This window comes from Alternaria infectoria, assembly GCF_024043175.1.
Source record: "Alternaria infectoria strain BMP 0036 chromosome Unknown scaffold_4, whole genome shotgun sequence".
NCBI lineage: Eukaryota > Fungi > Ascomycota > Dothideomycetes > Pleosporales > Pleosporaceae > Alternaria > Alternaria infectoria.
This window is the reverse complement of record NW_026250693.1, coordinates 1,665,584-1,688,122: the sequence shown is the minus strand read 5'-3', so window position 1 is coordinate 1,688,122 and position 22,539 is coordinate 1,665,584. Positions and strand designations below refer to the sequence as shown.

General features: G+C 51.7%; 6 protein-coding genes across 6 annotated transcripts; 4 read left to right on the top strand and 2 right to left on the bottom strand.

Annotated features, from left to right (window-relative positions):
- Window positions 1-691: 691 nt before the first annotated feature.
- Window positions 692-2,785, top strand: J4E92_003560 (uncharacterized protein; the record flags this gene model as incomplete). The annotated part of the gene is made up of 2 exons (XM_051494957.1): window positions 692-1,142; window positions 1,200-2,785. 2 exons carry the CDS (start codon window positions 692-694, stop codon window positions 2,783-2,785), a joined length of 2,037 nt encoding a protein of 678 aa, XP_051355250.1.
- A 689-nt stretch (window positions 2,786-3,474) lies between these two features.
- J4E92_003559 (uncharacterized protein) lies at window positions 3,475-4,443 on the bottom strand (the record flags this gene model as incomplete). The annotated part of the gene is made up of 2 exons (XM_051494956.1): window positions 3,475-4,396; window positions 4,439-4,443. 2 exons carry the CDS (start codon window positions 4,441-4,443, stop codon window positions 3,475-3,477), a joined length of 927 nt encoding a protein of 308 aa, XP_051355249.1.
- A 518-nt stretch (window positions 4,444-4,961) lies between these two features.
- On the bottom strand, window positions 4,962-6,252 carry J4E92_003558 (uncharacterized protein; the record flags this gene model as incomplete). The annotated part of the gene is made up of 2 exons (XM_051494955.1): window positions 4,962-5,766; window positions 5,816-6,252. The coding sequence occupies 2 exons, from the start codon at window positions 6,250-6,252 to the stop codon at window positions 4,962-4,964; spliced, it is 1,242 nt and encodes a 413-aa protein (XP_051355248.1).
- Window positions 6,253-7,812: 1,560 nt separating this feature from the next.
- J4E92_003557 (uncharacterized protein) lies at window positions 7,813-9,208 on the top strand (the record flags this gene model as incomplete). Its single annotated transcript, XM_051494954.1, has 2 exons — window positions 7,813-8,022; window positions 8,096-9,208. 2 exons carry the CDS (start codon window positions 7,813-7,815, stop codon window positions 9,206-9,208), a joined length of 1,323 nt encoding a protein of 440 aa, XP_051355247.1.
- Window positions 9,209-12,613: 3,405 nt separating this feature from the next.
- J4E92_003556 (uncharacterized protein) lies at window positions 12,614-14,405 on the top strand (the record flags this gene model as incomplete). Its single annotated transcript, XM_051494953.1, has 2 exons — window positions 12,614-14,183; window positions 14,233-14,405. 2 exons carry the CDS (start codon window positions 12,614-12,616, stop codon window positions 14,403-14,405), a joined length of 1,743 nt encoding a protein of 580 aa, XP_051355246.1.
- A 4,080-nt stretch (window positions 14,406-18,485) lies between these two features.
- J4E92_003555 (uncharacterized protein) lies at window positions 18,486-19,697 on the top strand (the record flags this gene model as incomplete). The annotated part of the gene is made up of 2 exons (XM_051494952.1): window positions 18,486-18,496; window positions 18,545-19,697. 2 exons carry the CDS (start codon window positions 18,486-18,488, stop codon window positions 19,695-19,697), a joined length of 1,164 nt encoding a protein of 387 aa, XP_051355245.1.
- Between the last annotated feature and the right edge of the window lie 2,842 nt (window positions 19,698-22,539).

Genomic DNA, 22,539 nt, shown 5'->3' with positions numbered 1-22,539 from the left:
CCATTCGGCCTACACTACTTCAGTCACTCGTCGCTCAGAATTCACCACCATTTCCGAAACCAAAGCCTTCGCCCAAGGCTTCGCTTGCTAGACCCCCGCATCCCCTCAGACATCCAGCTTTTGCGACAGCACCCGCTGTTCAGTAGCTGTATTCATCAGAGTGCTTCGCGGACGGTCTTCTACCACGGTCTTGTTTCGGTGATTCTGCAGTTGACAGTGACTGGAGCCCGCTCTAGTCTGCACCTGGCAGCTTTTCGACCACTTGACACTGCTCGAATCCTACTTCCACTTGCGACTCGTCAAACCCTACCAACCTCCTACGTATACGTTCCGCCTTCGAAACCTACCCTCTCCCAGCTCTTCAGACCGTTAGACCGCTTCCGTCACACCACGATCACACACGATCAGGCCACTTGACGGAGGAGATTTCGCGATCGAGGAAAAGATCCCAACAAGGGAACAGCGTCTCGAATTATACGTCAGAGGTCACAGGGTTGTCCTCTACGGTTTGTCCCATCGGTTAAGTTCTCGGTCACCCCACGACCACCCGATCACGCTCTGCGCCACCCCTCCAGGTCTACCTAACGGTCAGCACTTCGAGACGTAACGACAAAGCCTAGTCCCATCTCCGCTCACTCCTTATTGTCTACCTTTCCTTACCAGGCCCCGTCCTGTATACCCCTCCTTCACCATGAGTCTTGCCATTCCTCTCCCTAGCCACGGCTACATGGCTGAGACCCACCCTTATGCCGCTCCTCTTTCTTCTTCCGCTTCCTCTTCCACCTCCTCAGTATTCTCAGACGCTGCGTCACAAGCGTCAAGCGCAAGCTCCACATCGTCTCACTCAAACTGGGACTCAGAAGAATGGAGTCGCAACCAAGTGGCACCGCCGACAATTGTCGATCCTGCGAGCTTGTCAGCTTTCCAGCCCATCAGCCGAGTTAGCACATATCCTCAGTACCAGTCTACGGTGTGCCGGGAGCCTGTACAGGAGAGATTACCTTCTCTGCGCACTGAGCTGTTGGCACCTCTGGAGCAGCGACAGAATCCTCGCCGATCGTCGACCACTGTCAACCAGAAGCCCCCACCTCAATTGGTACGGCAATCCGACCGAAAGGTCAACTTCGTCGATTGCCTCGTCGGTTAGTACACGTTTTATCCCTGGACCATGGTTCCCCCGCTGATTATTCCCCCTTAAGATTCCGCTACTCAGATGGTCGAGGTCATCTGGCAACTTTCAGAGCCCAAGAGCCGTTGTGAGAATGCTTCTGGACGTGGAGTGCTTCCTCTCCGCATGTTCATCCAGGAGACCCTCCGTCGCTCTCGCACCAGCTATTCTACTCTCCAAGTTGCCTTGTACTACTTGATCTTGATCAAGCCTCACCTGCCCAAGCACGACTTCACCATGTCCCAGCCTGAAGACGCATCTCTTCGTGCGCTGCAATGTGGTCGTCGCATGTTCCTTGCTGCGCTTATCCTCGCATCCAAGTACCTCCAGGACCGCAACTACTCGGCTCGCGCATGGAGCAAGATCTCTGGTCTCAAGGTTTGCGAAATCAACACCAACGAGATGGCTTTCCTCGAAGCTGTCAACTGGAAACTGCACATCGTTGATTCGGTATGGGAGAAGTGGCAAGAAGTCGTCCTGCGACACACGCCTACCCTTCCTCCGCCATCACCTGGCGCTAGCATCCCCAACACTTGGAAAGATGTCATTCCTATTTTGACACCTGAGTTGGATATCGTCCAGTTGGCTCCCAAGAAGTCAGCAAACGCTCCCGTACGTCCTCCTCTGAGGCCTCAGTTGAACGCGTCGCCCTACCGCTGCCCATCGATGGATGGCTACGGATCGCAAGAGAGCACACCAACTCCATCTCGCTATCAAGTGCCTCGCTTCCTGGAGCCGAAGCCTGATCTTCCCCACACTCCGTCACTGCCATCCCTGGCTCGCTTGGGTCCACTACCAACCCCATCCTTGACCCCGCAATCCATCACCAGCAACACTCCTGCAGCGAGTGCCATGGCTTTCGGATCGCGCCGCCCATCGATGTGCACGGCAATGCAACAGGCACAGTGCTCCTCACTGGCACGCACCTGTGTAGACCAGTTCAACCCAAGCATCAGGAACGGACTGGAAGCTTACCACTTCCCAAGCCGACGACCTTCCCTGGCTCCTTCCAACTCATCTCTATCGTCCTCTCCAGAGTCAATGATCTCGGACAACTCGCGCACTTCTCGTGCTTCATCAATCTCGTCGGTCTCGTCTGCCGGCTGGGCGCCAAACCAAAGCCAGGCCAGCTTGGCTCGGTTGGCGACCTGCCGCAGCGCGAAGCTCCCGTACCCGGTTTTGTCGAAGTGCAAGGAGCAGTACGAGTATGCTCCAAGTGAGCCCATGTCCTCACCCGATCTGGACAGCTTCCATATTGATGATTCGGATTCGTCGCCAGGCAAGGTCGACAGCCCTGCGTGCGTCACTCCCGTAAGCCGCAAGCGTGGAAGGTCTTCAGTTGATCTCCAGCAGAATGTGCGACACTTGCTTCACAGCACTCGCTCCGCATTCGACCTTCGTGGTCAGAAGCCTGTGCTTCCTGATAGATCAGTGTCGCAGTCATTCGCCCTCTCGCGCAGTGAGCCAAAGGGGCTGCAGTCCCCTAAGAACACTGTTCCTTATTGCTCGCGTCTTCCTGTCCAGAAAGACTTTGGCAAGAAGAGGTCGTGCTGCAGCACCGAGGTCGCGCAAGCCTACCGCCCACAAGGCCCAGGCATGTGGGCTGGCATCCTCTAAACATGACAACATCGTCATCACAGTATTGAAAGCCCAAAGAAGGCTAAAGAACAAAGAAAGAGAAGGAAGTATCAACGCAACTATTCACTGTTCTTATTTCACACACACAGTCACACTCTACATTACCGTGTATATTTTCCTTCACCACCTCCGAACCAACCACGTGTGTATTCTCCTTTGGGCGTCACATCAGATCTCATTTGCTACTTAGCTCCGGTATACCTATTTGGGTTACTTTTGGCGTTTTCAACCTTACTACCAACTGGCGTTTATATCTTTTCAAGGACAGCTCGGTTTGAGCGAAAGGTGGGGGAAATACCTTGATCACAGGCAGGTGCATTAGCATGGGTTCAACAGGATCAGGCGTAGTTTGTGTTCGCACGCACATGCGCCCCTTTAGTCGGGATGGGTGTACGTTTACGCTACGGCGACGGTTGACGTGCTGTGATATGGTTTATATCCAGTGAGTAGGTAGTGAGTAGTAAGCAGATGTTGATGATTCTAAGACTTTCCTCATTGCTTGTGTGTACGTGATGATGTGGTGGTGGAGTTTGCTTTCTATGGTTTCATGTCTTCTGCGCGGCGTGTTCATGCTGACTGCAATGTAGGTTTCTTGGTGGCTATGACAAAGCTCAACTTAAGAGGTAAAGCGATCTTGTATGGCTCACCCCAGGACCGTAAGGTCTTTACTATATCTTCCTAGTATCATTGACATGCACCTCCTTCCCACCCTTCCCCCCGACACTCCCCATCGCTCTAGCAACCGTAACACTTTCCCTCAACGCCTTCCCCAACACGCCCCTCACCCCACCTTCCTCCAGCACCATAACCCCCGCAATCGTACACCCCTCCGGACTCGTCCCCATATCCCTCAACTCGCCCGGCTGTATCCCACTTTGAAGCATCTCCGCACTCCCCCTCATACTCTGGTAGATCTGCTCCTGAGCCAGCTTTCGCGGTAGACCCACAGCCACAGCAGCGTCGATGAGGCTGTCGACGATGATGGCCCAGAATGCGGGTGTGGAGCCTGCTACGGCTGTTGTGGCGGGCATGAGGGCAGGTGGGATAGACATTGGTTTACCGATTTGCGTGAAGATGGCTGATGCCATATCTTTGAAATGAGGTGGGAAGGTGGGTGAAGGATGATCTTCAATAGCAGTCAAAGACTGCGAGACAAGCGCCGCCACATTCGGTAGTGTACGTAGAACCCAAGCTCCTCTCGTATCTTGATCCCGAATACCCTCCCAAACCTCCCACTCCGCATCAATGAGTCTTTCAATCGCATCGCGCGTCCAGCCTGCTACTATGCTGATGAGCAGTTTCCCCCGTAATGCCTCTATAATCGCGATATCGCTTAATGTGGCTTCTACTTGGGACGGATCGACGCCCAGGATGATCACATGCGAGCTCTTGATGGCGGAAACGTTGTCGTCTCGCGTGATTTGCACGTTTTCGTACCGCGAGAAGACGAATTTGAGGCGTCTTTCGGAGGATTCGCTTGACACGCAGGCGATGAATTGGGTGATGCCGCAGAAGGAGTCCGGAGGCGCGTTTAGGAGGCTTTGGAGGATCGAGGTGCCGAGATTGCCTAATCGATGGTGGTTCAGAGGTCTTGTTCGAGACATGTCATTGTTCTTCGTGGGGGGCACTTACCGCATCCCAGCATGCATAGTGTTTTGTCTAACATTGTCGCTTGCGAAAGTGTTGTTGCCTGCGGCTTGGGAAACGTCGTTTGTCGTAACTCTGTTGTACGACTCCGGATTTTAATACCCTGACCTTTTCAAAAGAGCTTCAAACTCTTCAGCGTACTTGACTAGTGATATCTCTACTCTGCGCATTGGATCTGATGGCTTCGTTTGATGGTTTCGGGAAGGAAGCCGGCCCCCACTCTTTTCCGCGCAGTTGTCAGCGGGGAAAGCCACTACGGAGACCCACATACGTGCCTACATCTCTTCTGCATCCCAATGGACCCTTGACAGGAATAACACGCAGACACCGACAGTAGCCGCTTATTAACAACAAAGCAGTTGTTATATTTGACTATGACTATGACTACGACACCTAAAACATGACGGATAATTCATGCGCATCCTACGATCATGCATCGTACAAGCCCCGCTACTCTCATACAACTTGACCACTCTTAACTTCCTACGCGTAGTTTCGCAACCCTCTATCACGCCCAGAAGAACCTCCTCCTAACTTCTTTCTTCAATGCGGTAAACTCATCCTTAGTCCTCAACACGGCATCGCGATTCTCCACAGCCCTCCGAAGTAGATACCCCACACATTCGCCCATACTACCCCAAGTGGTGCATTTCAACACCTCAGGCTTCTTGCCACCTGCCCCCTTCTCCGCTAACAAGGAAAAGCTGACTTCATCTGACATGCCGTGAAGCTGTCCGTAAGCGACGGGAACAGTAGGTAGACCGGCTTCCGAGCGCTGTCGGTGGAGCTTGTGGGCCGAGAGCACGCTTTCGCGGTTGTGAGAAGCGAGGAAGAGGTTTACAGAAGGAAACCGGCGGGCAGATGATCCAGATGCCCCGAAGCTGCCTATTTGCTGACGAAGCGCACCCTGTGCTATCGTATTGTAGGCGTTATCTGTGTCTTCTTTGGTGTCATGGATCAAGGACCGGTTGTCGGAGAGAATGTATGCACCACGCACGAGCTTGAGACCAAGAGTAAACCCATCTCTTTCCGCCTCGGCCATATGGTGTGCGAGGACTGTGGGAGTGTCCTTGAGGTAGGCTTGATATGTGTTGTAGATGACAGCTTTACCATTGCGGTTGAACTTGCGCATTAGTTCGAGTGTCGTACGAGCGATGCCTGCTTGCCAGTGCTGAGACTCAGCGTCGATGATGATCTGGACATTTCGTGCTTTACATTGGGTCGCTATCTCATCTAGGGCGTCGAGCATTTGCTGGGGTGGAAGCTCGCCTTTGCTGAATGCTGATGAGACGGCTGGACCACCGCCTGTTGTTCTAGAAGATGTCAGTCATACGTTGAGTAAGTCATCGTATTTATGCCTACTTCAGAGCTAAGATGTCTCCCTCAGAGATGAGATCAAGCGTTCCTAGTGTGCCTACCCTCCAGGCTTCGATGTCTGTATCACGCGCCACAACAGTCTTTTCATCAACGAAGTTCTCTGAGGTATGATGATTTGCAGACTTTGTCTTGTGGTCGAACACCATCTCCTTCGCATATGTCAAGATCACCCCTTTGAACCCTAGATCTTTCAGTTGCTTTACACAAGCTCGTGTCTCTTGTTGTGTTTCACCCGCGCAGAACTGATTATATAGCGTTCTCTTCAGAATAGCTTTCAGTACGGGGTTTCGATCTATGTTGAACAACAGGCTTCGATTCGGTTTCGAGAAGAAGGAGAGCAGGTTGAGTGATGGTATCAAAAGGAACTTGTTGGATGATATTGTGGCGACGAAGAGCGAACGGAGCAACATGTGCGTCGGCATTGCTGATAGCGGGTATTGTGTGGGTGACGGTTTTGATATTTGTGTAGCCGAAGCCTTCATCCGTGGAAGTGCAGTTGTAGAGCTGAGACGTGTCTCGAACGTGTTGAAGCCATTGATGAGACATTTCCTGCTTGCTACTGCTCGCAGTGTTGATCTAGTAAGCCGTTGATGAAGCATCATGAATCAAATGTGAGGTGGCGAGACTAAAGAAGCCAGCCAAAGATGGAAGAGTGTTTCAAGATAGACGATTGAAGCTGATATGTAGAGTGCTCCTACAACTCTACCTCTTCATCGCCTTCCTTATCTCAAACCGTATCTCTACCATATGATGCACGACCCCGCTCCACGTCTCGAACGTGGGGCATCGCCATGCTCGTGACTATCGCGTCCAGGCATAGCTCGGACGTGCAGCCGAATCGCGTGGAAAGTCCGGATGTGGTCGGCACTACCAATAGTATAATGCAAGAGGCGAAGTGATAAGCAGAACGAGACCAATGGTAATTATGACCGAACGCGACATCCCTCTGGAAGTAGGCCAATGCGGGGTTGATTGTCGATGCGGCTTGGATCGGGTTATGCATGACGATGTCGGCGTAATATAAGAGCGAAGCTACCTTTTGAGTATTACGTTTGTGAACACTCGTATGCTCCGCCCGTATAGCGCAAGGAGGTATGAATTGTCTCGATACATGATCTCGTTGCAGCGTTGAGAAAACATGTCGGAACAAAGCGCACGTCTTCCACCTAGTTGGGAAAGTACGTTGGCGAAGCGTCTTGACAGAAGAGTAACGAGGCTGGCAAGTGCTCGATCATACTATGCATCCATGTAGCAACTTTCTTATCAAGCTTATCGTTGGCCGTATATGGTGTGCATAGAGCTTCCATATGTAGGACACAGCTTCGTTGCGATGAACAGCGGTCGCTGTCGGAATGTGTTCAAGAACTACGTCCCAGACGTATATAACAAGAAAATTCTGTCTAAGAGTGCTCTTTTGACTACATTCCTGGTATGCGGTTAGAAGATAATATCCAATGTACGAAGAAGGACTTGCTGGAGGCTGTCAATCTGGGATCTATCGCTGATCTCGCGACTTCGGTCACAGGAATCACGGCTGTGCTCGGTCATCGTAATGCCAGCAAGTCGACATACCATCCATGCCAGAAGAGGGCATGAAACACGGTTGGGCGATACAAGTCTCGCTTTCGAAGTGTCGGGAGGCCATCCGACCTTGCAGGAAGGGGGAAGACACGGACCAAACAGCGTCAGACATTCTGTGGAGACGACCTTATCGATAACACTAGCGTGCACTGGGCAAGTCAGGAGCAAGCATCACAACACGACGATAACGCTTGCAACATCTGCGGGGGCTGACAATGCATGCGACAGCGGATATGATCCCGTATGACAGTCTGGTGAGACTTTGGTCGATGGCGTCGTGTCGTGTATGGACTGGACACTCACGTCGCACGACTGCACTTCCAGGGTCTCATGACATACTGTGACGCTTCAAGGTGTTTGTCCTTACATTCGTACTTCGCATCTTTCCTGACTTTATCACCATGGGTATTTTGAAAAGCGACGCTATAGCTATCATCGGGGGAGGCGCGTTCGGTCTCTCCACGGCTCTTGAGCTCTCCAGGAAAGGCTACACCAACATCACGGTCTTCGAGAAAGATGAAGAGATCCCATCCCGATGGTCTGCTGGCAACGACCTGAACAAGATCATGCGGGCGGAATACGAAGACGATTTCTATACAGATCTGGCCGTGGTATGTAGCTGTCTGCAACCCAAGCAATGCTATGAGGGACTGATCGTTCGAGCAACGACTGACATACCAAAAGGAAGCCACCCACGCCTGGCAAACGCCCCTCTACGCGCCTTACTTCCACCGGGTTGGCTATCTTAATGTTGTTTCTGGTGCTGCATCTCAAAAAGCAGTGGGAACGCTGCACCGGTTCCAGATAGCTGCGGAGAAGCACCCGGAGATGAAGCCTTTCTTTCATCTTATTTCGGGCCCTCAAGACGTACGTGATGTAGCTGGAGCTTGGCAGTTCACCGGTGACATGCCCGGCTGGAAGGGCTACGTGTCCAAGTATGACGGCTATGTACACTCAGCTAATGCGCTGAGAGGGATTTACCGCGAGGCCAGGAAGAATGGCGTTAGATTCTTCTTGGGTGAAAAAGTCGGTGCGATAGAGAAGATCGTATATGAGGGATCGGGCAAGAACAGAAGGAGCATCGGTGTCCGAACAAAGGCTGTGCAATTCCATGCCGCCAAGTTAGTCATTGTCGCTGTTGGTGCCGCAGCCCACAAGATTGTTCCTGAGATCGGTGCCGAAGTGTCCGCGAAATCCTGGTCAGTTGCACACGTCCGCCTTACCGACGACGAGACGGCAGCACTTCGCGGCATCCCAGTAACATACGCCCGCGACCTCGGTTTCTTCTTCGAGCCAGACCCAACGACGAATCTCCTCAAGATTTGCCCGATGGGAGGTGGTTACATCAACACTAACCCAGGCACCGGGATTTCTGAAGCACCGCAAGAGCTCATGCGCTTCGTACCGAAAGACGACGAAGAACAGATGCGCGAACTTCTCCGCCAAACACTGCCCTACCTCGCCGATCGACCCCTAGTCGAGAAGTTCATATGCTGGTTCGCAGACACAGCAGACTCGGACTTCATCGTCGACTACGTGCCGAACACTTCCTCTTCTGTCATAATACTGTCGGGTGACTCCGGTCATGGTTTCAAGATGTTCCCGATCGTCGGAAGATGGGTGGATAACTTGCTGAACGCACCCGACGGAAAGCAGAGTATTCTGAGGTGGCGTTGGAGAGTGCCCAAGCAGCAGGCTAAGGGAGAGACCTTCGACCATGATGTGAGCTGGCGGACAGGAACTGTTAGAGAGATTCGCGACGTGCAAGAACAGGAAGCGATGAAGCCGAAGATGTGAAGATTTCGGCTTATGTGCGCCTTCCGTGAAGCTCGTCCTGGTCATTGCGCGTGGTCCGTATGGTGGTGATAGTAGTCATTAGATGCTCGGATCAATGATCTGGTAGTCGTTCAACGTTGCAAAAGAAAGCCAGTCAGTCCCTTCCACGTCCATAGACTCTGCTACAGCCAATATTTGCTCGGCAGTCAAATCATCACCAAATCCACTCCCTTCATCACTAATTCCTGTATAAGATGAAGGGCGCACCGCATCTTGCGAATTTGGCAAACCGGCTACAGATTGATAGCCGGGAGGAAATGAGAGTGGACGTTGCATGTTTGGTTCCAGGCCGATAGTGTTAGGTGACGTTAATGGCCGCTCCCTATTCTTGGAGTACTCCGCTAACATCTCATCAAGCTTGCGGAGCTCCACGGTGCGAAATCCTGCGATACGGTTACCGCTAGACATGATAGTATTGAAGAATCTGTAGGCTTTGCCTAGATAAAGCCTCTGGTCGTCCATTAGACTAGGGTCGATGAAACGCGTCAAGATGAGGACCATAGTTGATACAAAGAGTGCATCAAGATCCCAGGGGAGGAAGGTTTCTGCATCATGATCAGTCCACGACATTGCGAAATGGCTGAGCTCTATACCCAGTAACCCTTGATCGTGTAGAATCTCTAGGATATCGATAATCTTCTGAGATGATTCAAGTGACATGCATAGTAGATGGCGTATCTTGCGTGATGAGATCAGCGGTTGCACCTCTCTTGGTGACTCAAAGACCTTCTTCATACAACAGAAGAGCAACGGTCTCGTCACAACAACGATTGTCTAGTAGTTTGTCAGAGTTATTCGGTATCGCAAGAGATGTGGATCATACTTGATAGTAGAGTAGATGTAGATAAGCCGGCATCCTCGAGATTCCGCCAAAGCGTTCGTTCGTATGCAGCGGAAATGAATGTCGGAGTTCTTCCGCTAAGGACGTGAGATCGCCTAAAACAGCCTTAATGCTTAAGACAAACTTCTTGCGTAGCCGACCTTTAGAACCATAAACAGCTAGGCATTTGGTCAGCAATCGCGTATATGAGATGGATGTCGACGCACATACTCCTAGCTATTTCCGCATAGATACGTGCAAGCTTGATCTGCATGTCGAGGGCTGTCACTCTTTGAACTGAGCCCCCAAAATCTGGAAGCTGACAAGTTATATCCTCATCTCGAATCGATTGAGGTAGTCCCATCAAAGATGTCATTTGCCGGTCGAGGATATATACCGTCCACCAGATCTTACGGCATCGCTGAACAAGAGGTTGGCCTAGATTTTCCACAGGCATGTCGGTATGCATTCCTTCAATCATTGATATGCGCATAGCTTGACCTATCTAGTAAGGTCAGTGAATATCTACAAGATATGATTGACGCCGTACTGTTACATGTGCTGCATTTCTTGAGTCTAAGGCTTGCAGAAATAGCGCTATGCAGCAAAGTATTTCGACTGCCATTAAGGGCTCGCGGCAAAGACGACTGGTATCAGGCAGAATTTGAACAGCGTAGGCAAAGAAGTCTGCGCCTGGCGGCCGCGGCGTCTGACTCTTCCCTTGGATAAAGGTCTTACCAAAAGCGAGGATGAGAAGAAAGTGTATGTACCACAAGCTATCTTTCCATGTATCTCTCTCGTTGTTCGAGTAGAAGGCATGCAAGTTTGCCATAAACTCGTCTTCGTCAAAGAGATGGACAAGCTGGGCGCAGTGAAACTTCACAGCATTGAACAGAAAGATGGCGTAGTCGATACTAGGTATGATCGGAGAGTTGGAGTCTGGAAGGCTACGTGTGCCATCCCAGAGATCTTCGTATGCAGAGCCATCAAATAGCAGTTCGGCGCTAGGTAGCGGTGATTTTCGGATGTGCTCATGCACCAAGTTGAGGATTTGTCCGTGGAATGACCAATTCGAAGACGTGCCTAGATAAACTATAAAAGGTCTTAGTTGTGATTCATTAAGCGTATGCCAAAAGCTTACATGGGCGTCCAGAGGATGAAGACATGAACTTGGATGACTCAATAAGCGGGTTCATTAGATTTGCTTCATCTGGGTCGGGTCTAGGTATGGGTGAATTGTCCCTCGTCCCCTCAAAGCTCGATGGGTTCGCCGGTGGTCGATCGTCATCCGCTGCTGGTGAGCTTCCATCCCTGGCTTGAGCCGCCCTATCGTTAGCCATCGTTCGTGCTTGTGATGCACCCGACTCGTATGTTGGATTCTGCTCCAACCGGGCTATCTTCGCCTGGAGATCGGAGAGATATCTGAGCAGCATTAGTGTTTGCTCATCCAGATAGTAGTGCTCCTAAGCTACCCTTGAGTCACTAGGATCTTGTTCTCTCTATCATCAAAGATGCAAGTAAGGCTTCGTCTGCCACAATTGGAGCACGGCTGCTGTCCCGAGCATTTGATCTTTTGCCTCCTGCATCGCGAGCAACTGCCCGTAGTTGTCAATAGTGCACCACGTCGGCCCCATGCAAGCTGCGTACGCGTTTGATGATCGTTTAGTCACTCTTTGATGGTCGTTGGAGGATGGCATCCTGCTCGCCGAGACTCTTTACGAATCGGAAGGGCATATGGGCAGTTTTACGAATTCGTCGGAAACGACGCGGAAGTAACGCGTGCAAGCTCGCATGCAGAAGCTCTGCAGTCATGAGCCAGAGACATCGACGGCCGATTCCGGCTAGATACCGCCTGGACACTAATGCGGGGACTGACAGGGAGCTGATGTCATCGCTTGGCACCTGCCATCGTGTGAGCATCTCTGATCCTCACAAAACACCATCCGTCTACCAGTTGAGCTTTCTCACGCGTACCCTCCGAAATCGTAATGTAGTCTGTGGGATGGCCGCGATTCTGAAGTGACGCGTCGACAGAACGACGCCCTACGCGTTCCCCTGGATGATCAATCTAAGCGGCTGGGTTAGCGCCTCGCACACTGAGCCGTGCGTCGGGTGCGCTTCCGTCCCTCACACACGAGCGTTCCTCATCGAGCGTCCCAACCACCGCTTTACAGATTGACCCATTGGAGCTCTTAGCACCGTCGGGAGAGGATTCGTGATTGAAAATGGAGAGGCGACGTTATCTGGGTGTGCAGGTCTTTTCCGGTTCAGTGCCCTGGCCGTAATGCCACTTACGCGACCATATGTCGGGAGGCCTCCCGATCAATTTGCGCAGCGATGGCATGGCATGGTAAGCTTATCAGCCAACCACAAGTCGCCGTGCTGTTTGTCGCAAACGGGTATTCGCGGGCATGAGAGTCACAGCGATGTCGCTAGGCATAGTATGTGTCGTCGGAATGCATTGCCGTTGCGAAGTTATCGTGGAGAGGCAGGTATAGAAGGTAGATCCACGACAGAGTGCTCACCATACCTCTCTCTGCCCCACCATGTTGACCACCCGAAGCCTCGCACGACTTTCTGAGAACACAAGGCGGCCTCTGACAAATGTATCGAGATTCCGCTTCCTCCAATGCCAGCTACGTACAAAGGCCACAGTACCATTCCGGCTACCTGATGCACGCAACGAGCCAAATCCGACTTACGAGAGAGGCTCTCCGGAGCGCACCCAGCTGGAGGTGACCCTAAAGCGTATGAAGTCGCAGATTCCCCTCCAAAGCGAGATTCACTTCAATGGCAAGTCGCAACAAGTTTCTAGATCTTGGGATCAGCCATTACCGGCGGAGCACCAGACTACCTTCACCAATTACCCACTCGCAACCAAAGAGCAGGTCTCAATAGCCATCGAGTCGGCCCTCAAAGCCAAGAAGTCATGGGAGAATACGGCTTTTGTTGATCGAGCGGCAATCTTTCTCAAAGCCGCGGAGCTAGTAGCGACCAAGTACCGGTATGAGCTCATTGCGGCAACCATGCTTGGCCAAGGGAAGAACATTTGGCAAGGCGAAGTAGATGCTGCAGCTGAGCTGGCGGACTTCTTCCGGCTGAACTGTAACTACGCGGCGGAGATTCTTGGAAAACAACCCGAGCGAGGTACAGACGGGATGTGGTCCCGCATGGACTACCGCCCGGTGGAAGGGTTCGTCTACGCTGTTTCGCCGTTCAACTTTACAGCTATCGGCGGTAACCTGATCTCGGGCCCTGCCATCATGGGAAATGTGGTACTCTGGAAGCCGTCGCCTTCAAATATCTACGCGAGCACCCTCGTGTACAAAATTTTGCTTGAAGCTGGTCTGCCACCTGATGTCATTCAGTTCGTGCCTGGAGAGCCCGAAGAGATCAACGATGTCGTGCTTAACCACCGAGACTTCGCTGGGCTTAACTTCGTAGGTTCCTCAGACGTCTTTAGGTCTCTCTGTGCTCGTATCGGTCAGGGTGTTGGGAACAACACGTATCGCGAATTTCCACGAATGGTAGGAGAGACAAGTGGCAAGAACTTCACTCTCCTCCATCCAACGGCGGATGTCCAATCTGCGGTGAAGCACGTCGTTCGCGCTTCCTTCGAGTACCAGGGTCAAAAGTGTTCGGCAACGTCTCGCCTGTACCTTCCAGAGTCTCGATCGAAGGAGTTCATCGACACGTTGGTCGATGACGTGAAGGGTATTACTCAGGGCAATCCGCACGAAGATCTCGCCGCCTTCATGGGCCCAGTCATCCACCGTCGTTCATTCGAAAAGATCAAGGCTGTCATCGATGAAAGTAATCAGGATTCTTCACTCAATCTCCTAGCCGGTGGTACCTACGATGACTCTGAAGGCTTCTACATCAAGCCAACCGTGTACCTCGCAGACTCGCCAGACCACAAGCTTTTCAACTATGAGATCTTCGGTCCTGTACTCGCAATATACGTCTACCCTGATGCTGAGTGGACCCAGATCCTAGAGAAGATCGATCAGGCTGGTGGTAATTTCGCGCTCACAGGTGCTGTCTTCGCCAACTCCCGTATCGCCATACGTGAGGCTGAAGACGCGCTCCGCTACTCTGCTGGTAACTTCTATATCAGTGAGTCTTACCGGAATGGCGATCAGCGCGGAAGCTAACGAGCCATCAGACTGCAAGACCACCGCCGCGCTCATCGGCCAGCAGAGCTTCGGCGGAAGTCGCGCAAGTGGAACCAACGATAAGGCAGGCTCTTCGAACCCAATGTTTCGCTTCGTTTCTCCACGGCAGATCAAGGAGGAGTTTTTCCCGGTCGTTGACTACCGTTATCCTTCAAACAACTGATTTGCATACCGCTGGTGTCAGAAACTGTGACAAGGGTTTGCAGGCGGAGGTCTCCCATTGCCGGAAAGCATGCTTCCAGTAGGGATTTTAGCAGTTCAGACGTGCGATGCCCAATGTGCTTTCTCCCATTGCGAAATGGGCTTTCTATAGCCAGAACACACGTACCTTCCTTTAGTGTCTTACGATGCGGTGATGCTGCGACGCTGCGACGCGTGCGCCTGCCCAGGTCGCGGCTGCGGGCTGAAGGCGCGTGATGACTAAGCAGACCCACTTTGTGCCCTCGCGTCGGGCGCGTCCCAGTCACAGCCGCGCTGTGGCCAGGCCAGCTCACTCAAACCTGAGCTTCAAGACAGTTCAGCGACCGCCCATCCAGTGCCGTCAGTCAACAAACATACCGCTACGCGTCATGCATCAATGAGAGTTGGTCAGAGGAGGCCATGGCGCGACTGCGCGATTCGATCGTCGTCTCTAGAACACGTTGCTTCTTATACACCTCCAGCATTCGCGACACAATACGTCCTTTCTTAATTATCTCTCCGCTCTAGGGATTAGGTTCCTCATTTTTGCTTGCATCACCTAGGGGTCGGGTTACTTTGGTACAATACAGTATGTGTGAAAGAGGGATATGCACGCCCACTTATAACTGTTACCGCGGAGACATTCTTAGCGTTTCTAGTGGGTACCATCTTCCCTGAATCAGGTTCTACTAATACCTGAGCTACTGACATAGATCTCACATGTGGCGGGATCTGAGAGAGCTATGGTATTGCCCATGAGGTCTTGATCAAAGCCTCAATTGTCTTGGCTCGTGATATGGGCTTGTCTCAGGTGGCTTGTCCACGAGAGATATGTCTCTCAGAAGCAAGCCTTGATAAAAAGAGTGCACTATTTAATGTACGACCTCTTACAGGGCAGAGGTTTGACTTTACCGATCTAAAGAGATCCAGCTTTGTCTACCGAAGATAAATAGCGCTTTGACGCTCGCCCCTACAACTCCCAACCTTATCACCGACACCACTTGAACCCCTGGGCTACTCCACTCACATACAGCAGGTCTACTCATTCAGACGCGAACATGCTTCCAGATCACCTCAACGGATCCTTCAGGCGATACAAGAAGGATACAGACTACTTCGTTACATGGCTGGCTGTGACTGCGGGAAGCTCTGGTTTTCATCTTCAAGAGAACCCCGATACGTCCGACTCTCCTCAATCAGCCGCTCGTCAAGGCCCACGGCTGAAGGGAAAGGCTAGGAAAGAAGCCCGTGAACGGGAGAAATCGGAAACCCACAGATCTTCACAGAACCTTACCACGCACCAGCTCATGGAGTGCGCGAAGCAAATTGCATCTACGAAGTCGTCGTCATTCCATGTACCCCGTTCTGTGTATGACGCGTTGTCAAATGCCCTGGTTGCTCGCGTGCGGTGCTCTACCTGGTTCAAACTTCAAGAAAAGTGTTCGGGTAATGCAGACCTCCAAAGAAGCAACGATACGCATAGCCACTTCAACGAGACGTTAGAAACTGTACGTAAGCTGCTTCAGCCATTTGTCCAGCGTTCGTCCAAGTCGCAACGCGCCACAAAGTCCGTATCAGCTGCTGCGCCGGGGTCTAAGAATACCTTTGGGGTGCTCGAACGGACGGGTGTATCGGACAAGGACGAGGACGATCAGGAGGAGGTCCCACCAGCGCCCAAACCAGCGTCAGACTCCAAGAACCTTCCCGAGGAGACTTTGTATCAACTTGATTCAAAGGGTGATACCCTGGTGGCCATCCATTGCTTGCTCGAAGACTTCTTTGAGCTCCGTCTCACTGTCCGACATAACTGGAAAATCTTCATGGACACAAAAGGAGCCATCGCCGACCTCATGTCCACTGCCGCCATGACACAATGTGCGAACGAGGTTGCTTGCACACTTGCACGTGATTTCACGGAGAAATTTCCAGACATCAAATCCATGGATGAGATTTTGATGTTGCTAGTTGAGCCAGAAGTAGAAGTAGGCCTGCACACCCCTACTGAGCCTACGACAAGACCGGAAGATGAACACGCAATCTCAACAGCCGACACATCAGCGCCACAACAGACTGAGCATCATAAGTTGGCCGCGGAAATACTCCAGCACACCTACCTCAAGACGTTCCAATTTGCGGAGGATGCAAGCGCGCTCGAAGGAATACAGAACTGTCCGCGTATCAACCTTGCTGAGGCCTCGGACGAGTTTCAAGAGTATAAGCGTCGGGGTGATGAGGCCATGACTCCGCTCGACAGACTTGAAGGATGTTTGCACACTATCAAGAGCATACACTCAAAGACAGATGCCAGTCGACAGACGCTACTCCCTGACGCTGATAGCTTTACCCGCATGTGGTTTGACGCTCTCACCCCAGCATCTGGTGCTATCAAGCCTGGTGTTGAGCAAGTTATGGTAACACAGATGTTCCTGGACGTTCTGATAGCAACGCATCTCCAGGATGGCGGCTCATGGCTTAATAGCCGAATCGATGAAGTGTTCGAATTGATCTTCGATACGGACATGGCTCTTCTCGACTTACACAAACGGCCTCGTCCTAAGGATGCGACAGCGGATACCCTTCATCTTTGCGCGTGGCCACACATCCCAGGTAAAGGTACTGCAAATCTTGGAGACGCCACTGATTTCATGAACGTATATCTCGGGCTCAACCCCGTCTGGGCTGGTCTTCGACTACTCTACCGCTTTATTGGGGTCAAGTTGCAAGAGACTGACCAAGTACTTGTGCAAGGGTCAGTCTCTTCGGCTGCACATCTCCAAAATGCGCTCTTGCAGCTCCGCCATTCCAATGATCCGACTAAAGCAATCCTCGAGAAAGGATGGGAGATGCTCGATATAGCGATGGCACATTTTGAAAAGAAGAAGATCTTTTGTGCATCAGACGTACCAAAGAGTGTGAAAGACTGCTCTGCACGAGCTCGGCTAGCAATGGGTGCTAAAGCTCATGACTTTGCGAGGAACAGGCGCCGCCTAGACAGAGATGCACGACCCTTGAAGCCGCGTTCCATTGATCTTTCAATCTCCATGCTACGCGCCATCATGTACAATTACCAGCACCAGGAAATCATGGGCGGGTTGATGATCAATGCCTACGGAAGTCGCATCATACAAGCAATGGATGGTACATCATCCACAATCGAGCACATGCAAGTTGACTTCAGGAGATCGAATCCAGAGAACTACCTGGGAATATTCCGCATGTTTCTGTCGCTCGATCTAGCTAAATGTATGTTCAACTACGCCAAATCAGCGAGATTGTGCTGGCAGATGCTTCAGGAAGCATCGAATGTACTACATGGAGAGCGCAGCAATCGGCATCCTTGGCTTCTCCCGGCCGATTTACTGGAAGCAGAAAAGGCTGCACTACATGCCGCCAGAAAAGATATAGACACTGGCCTGGTAGTTTCGAAACACATGGAGCGTATAGCAGAGATCTTCGTCAAGTACAAGGATCAGTATGGGGGTTTCGCAGAGGAGCTGGAAGAACGGCGCCGGTAAGTAATTCGTTTCCACTATCAGGCGAAGTTTGGTTAACGCGAATACAGGAAACTCCATCTCCCATATCCCAGCGCCATCTCGCCGCCCGAATTCAGTCGCCCTATACACCGTGACGAGATTCATCGGCAGATGAGGACTGATCGCATGTCTACTTCTCACCTCCTCTCTTTACGGGAGAGTGGTGAGCCGGAGAATTACCCTACGGAGCTTGAGGACTGGATGCTGAAGAAGAATGAGACACAAGGAGAGGACAAAGACAACGCGTGAAGGTATTGCGGTGGAAGTAGCAGGGAATGGACATGTGCATGATAGGGCCAATCGATATCAGCCGCTTCAGTGAATGGACTGAGTTGTACTTGCAATGCCCTGCGTGCACTGAGCTTCACTCGTGACACAGTCGTTTGCTTTGCACAGCCCCCTATCGCCCGTAGCCCAGAAGTACCTTTTTCTAGTCTCCCTCCTTCCATAAAGCTCGAGAAACTCACTGCGGTTTCCATTCTCCATCTCACCCACACTCGTATTTGCTCAACCCGCTAGAGCAAACAACGATGGATACACTGTACGTATAAACCCCTCTGGCGCTCGAAATATATACTTATCACTGCAGTATCGCATCTACCGTCGCCGGCTTTACCGCCGCCGTCCCACTTCTCATCTCGCGTCTCATCATGACGCAACCAGTCAACATCAAGAACTGGAGTCCCTTCAAGATCGATGCGCTCGGTATCGTAACGCTTCTGGGCGCCGATGCGGTCCGCAAGTCCCTTGGCCGTCTCGTCTATTCACCCTTCGAATATTTTCCTCTCCTCGCTGGTCACATCTTCGCCGATAACTCAGTCATGGAACCGATTCCAGGCTTTGAACTATACAACATCACCGAAGGCATTAAGGCAACCGATCTAAGCGCTTGGTTTACACGCTGGCTGTCGTGTCAGAAGCTGTCGTACAACTCTACGCGGCTTGAGATTCAATCTGATCATCTTGTTCCTAGACGTCAGACTGAGCAGTGGTTTGGATTTTGGTTAGCTTTCTTAGTGAACGCTTTCCTGGTCATCTGGCCGATGCTGATACAAGACTGGTATGGTCTCGCTGCTTCACTCAGTCTTGTCGCTCTGGTTTATGTTCGAGCCTGCATTCTCGTCGACTTCCGCGATAGCATCGACGAGGCTGTCAAGCAGTTGGACAATCAGGCGACAAAGAAGAAAGAAGTCAAGCTCTTCATCACCGTGCCAAACGGTAAGCGTCTGACTGTCATTACCACGACTGGCATCGCGCAAGATATTCTGCTCACCGAAGCTCGCCCAGCCTCCGAGAAACTCCACCTGGTTAGCCGTGCTATCTGCTGGCTAGCTTTCGGTGTCCATGCTGTCACGCTAGGCATGGCCTGCCTCGCCGTCCAACTTCTCATCATCGCGGTTACGTTGCTCTCATCTGTCGCGATGATACAGGGCTGGCTGTCCGACGGATCAAACAGTGATGAAACCTGCATTGGTAACCGTCTGTCCATTACCCAGAGCCACGACGGGAGCGCTGGTAGCAACGCTAGTCAGTATGTATGTCTTGAGATGACCGAAGCGGAGGAGCAGAACATGGTCGCATGGTCTTTCTTCCCGACGCAGCACAACAAGCTTTGGCTACCGACGTATGAGAAGTTCAAGGAGGACTTCAAGGCGACACGTGATCCCAAGATATTGGGATCATGGAAGAAGCGTATGCAACTAGCGCATGCGAACGCCAATGCTGGGCAGCAAACACAGTAAGAGGCACGTTTACCGCTTTATCTGAGCTGTACGGTACGAGATACGAAGGTGCATCCTATTTCGTGGTTGTTGTAGGTAGAAGCGTTAAGCATGACAGGCGCGACTGGCTTCGTGCGTCCCGTTGCACCTGCCTCATGAGACGCTCTACCCTAATGTTTCTAGAACTACAATACCAACCCCAATGCTCCAATCTCATTTTTGATATGTGATAGCATCTTTATGCCTTTGCGCACAGTTAGAAACGAGCCGCAGCGCCTAACAAGGTCGACGACTGCTTGCACGTCGCCGAACTGATCTCTAGGAAGGCCTGCAGTTGCGGCGAGCTCTTTCAGCTGCAGCGGCCGGAAGGCAAGCGTGATCGACCGAAGAATGTTTTCACAGTACTCTGTAGTCTCGGCATCTTGAGCCGCTATCTGCAGCATCATTCGCTCGTAAAGCGGGTTGAGTTCTGACAGCAGTGTCCGCAGCATCTTCTTATCTTCTCTATATTGCGGCGTAGTTCAGCACTGCGCATTCCTGAGATTGTTGTACTGCAGTTGGGTTAAGCTTGACCTATTTGAGCTTCTGCGTCCTGATTGAGTGAAGTCAATTGAAACCCTTGTGGGCATCTCGGATGACGACCAACACAACTACCCTACTTGTATGACGGAAACCCTAGTAGGCCGGGAAGACTTGATATAAGATACAGTATCTCGCGTGAATGCTTGCTGACCTTGCTCTCTTATTGGCTAATTCCGGCCGACTGGGTTTGCCGCTACACGAGGAGGGAGGTTAGCCTCTATCCAAGGGAGGAGAAGGTCGGTGTTTTGTGCCGCAACATCTCTGCTTGAGAGGCATGCTTCGAATATAAAAGGAGCCTGTTGGTCCTTTCGTTATTGTAGCCATCATCCCGTGCTTGTTGTCTGCAGCCCCTCATTCGTCCGGCTATAGTGTAGGCAACAGCATGCTCCTCCCGAACCTGACTGCCTTAGCAACTCTTCTCACAATCATCACTGCCACGCCTACCCCTCCAGAGAAGAAGAGCGCGGATAACGGAACCTTTGAAGCGCTTGTCAAATACGAAGTCACTTGCCGCAGCGGAGGTAACACCCTACCACGCTGCTACGAAGGAGGCTCGGCTGGCTGTCGCTGCACTAGCAAAAGAGTGTACGACTGCCAGAATGCAGAGTGTAGAGAATACTGCAAGTGCACCGAGTATGCGCTCCCAATCCTCCACACGCCCACTGCTGCTACCCATCAGAGCCACTCGTTGTCTTATCTTTTCGACCTCTGTAAACATAACTCTAACAGTAATTACAGGGTCTACTACCCCCAATGCCCCCACTGCCCCTAGGTTAGAATCGCCTCCGCCAGATACCACTCCGCATGAGGACTTCGACGTCGATATCATCTGGGAGAACGTGGATATTCGTAGCGATTTTAGATCGATGCGTAAGAGTTCGCGGGGACCGATTGGGCGCATTCTGGTCGACTTTGGAAAAGTGCTGGAGAGTGGGATGTTTGAGGTGATTAGTGTGAATGCGAGTAAGCATATGTTCTGTGCGGTGGTGGCCTGTCAGAAGAATAGAGATGAGGGAGTCGATGATCTATTGTGGACTGTGCTCTAGGGGCTGTTTGCGTGTTCTCATGTTCTGCTCTCTTGTGTTCGGTTGTTGTGGCTCTCTCACTCGTAGTCACAAATATGATCTGTTTACATGACGTATCTCCGATGTGTACGTGCTCGTCCTGACAACAACTACTTACGATATTCCTAGCGCACGCCCGAAGGCGCCTACTATCAAGCGCAATCTGCGCCCACTACGCTTCAGACTTGCATATCGCTGCATGTTTTCGCAGCGCAAGCTTTGTGCATTTCCTTTATTCGTTGAGATGGTGTCGCTATCAGGTGCCTGTGCGCATCTCGTGCAGGTGCTATCAAGCTGCTTGCTTGGTGTCAGCCAAACAAGGTACCAGTATATATCATGCTGCACGTTCAATTCCATCTGGGAGGCAACCGCAACGGCTGAGTTACCAACAACACCATGCAGCACATACCCTTACCCCAGAACCCGACGATTGGCTATATCGAAGTGCCCTGCCTGACCGATCAAGAGTACGACGGAGGGGATCTCGAGACCTTTCCCACACGACAAGGATGGTCTAGAAGGACTGCTGTTCAATGGAAAGCGCTGTTCGACAATCCTACTGATGATTTCATCGCCTTCATGCAACTTTGGCGATACTTCGGATACATACGCTCGATACTGGAGTTTGCGACTTTGCAAAGCCTTACAAGCCTGACGGCGGATGGAATACGGGTGGTCGACACAACGAATCTGGCCACTCGGACTGATGGTCATATTAGAGCGACTGTAGGGGGCTACGAAAGTCCGGATGCAGACTTTATATCGCGTCTGAACCGGTCGACTAGACTGTTTCGTAAACTGGAGACCACTGTTAACCCCAAGATTTCGTGCGAAACGTGGACGACCGAAAGCAGCTCGAGGAGAATATCTTTGTACCAGTTCATGATCACCTTCAACTTCACTGATCCGCTTCCTTCCGATATCATTGATTCGATCTGGTTACTTCATGACTTTGTCACTGCCATTCGCGAAAACTTCCCACCCGCGTTGGTAGTTCAACAATGGCCGAACTCGGCAGGAAATGACAGAAACAACTGCGAATATTTGCCCGCCATGTACAACCCGGGGGAAATCAACCAAAGAAGAATGCTGAATAGTGGTTGGTGTCCATATCGGGTACGAGAGTGTGGCTCACGGATGACGATGACGGATTTGGTCCATGTCGCGAATATGCAGAGACCAGACACCCTTAACCATTGGCTTTGCACATCTGAGGC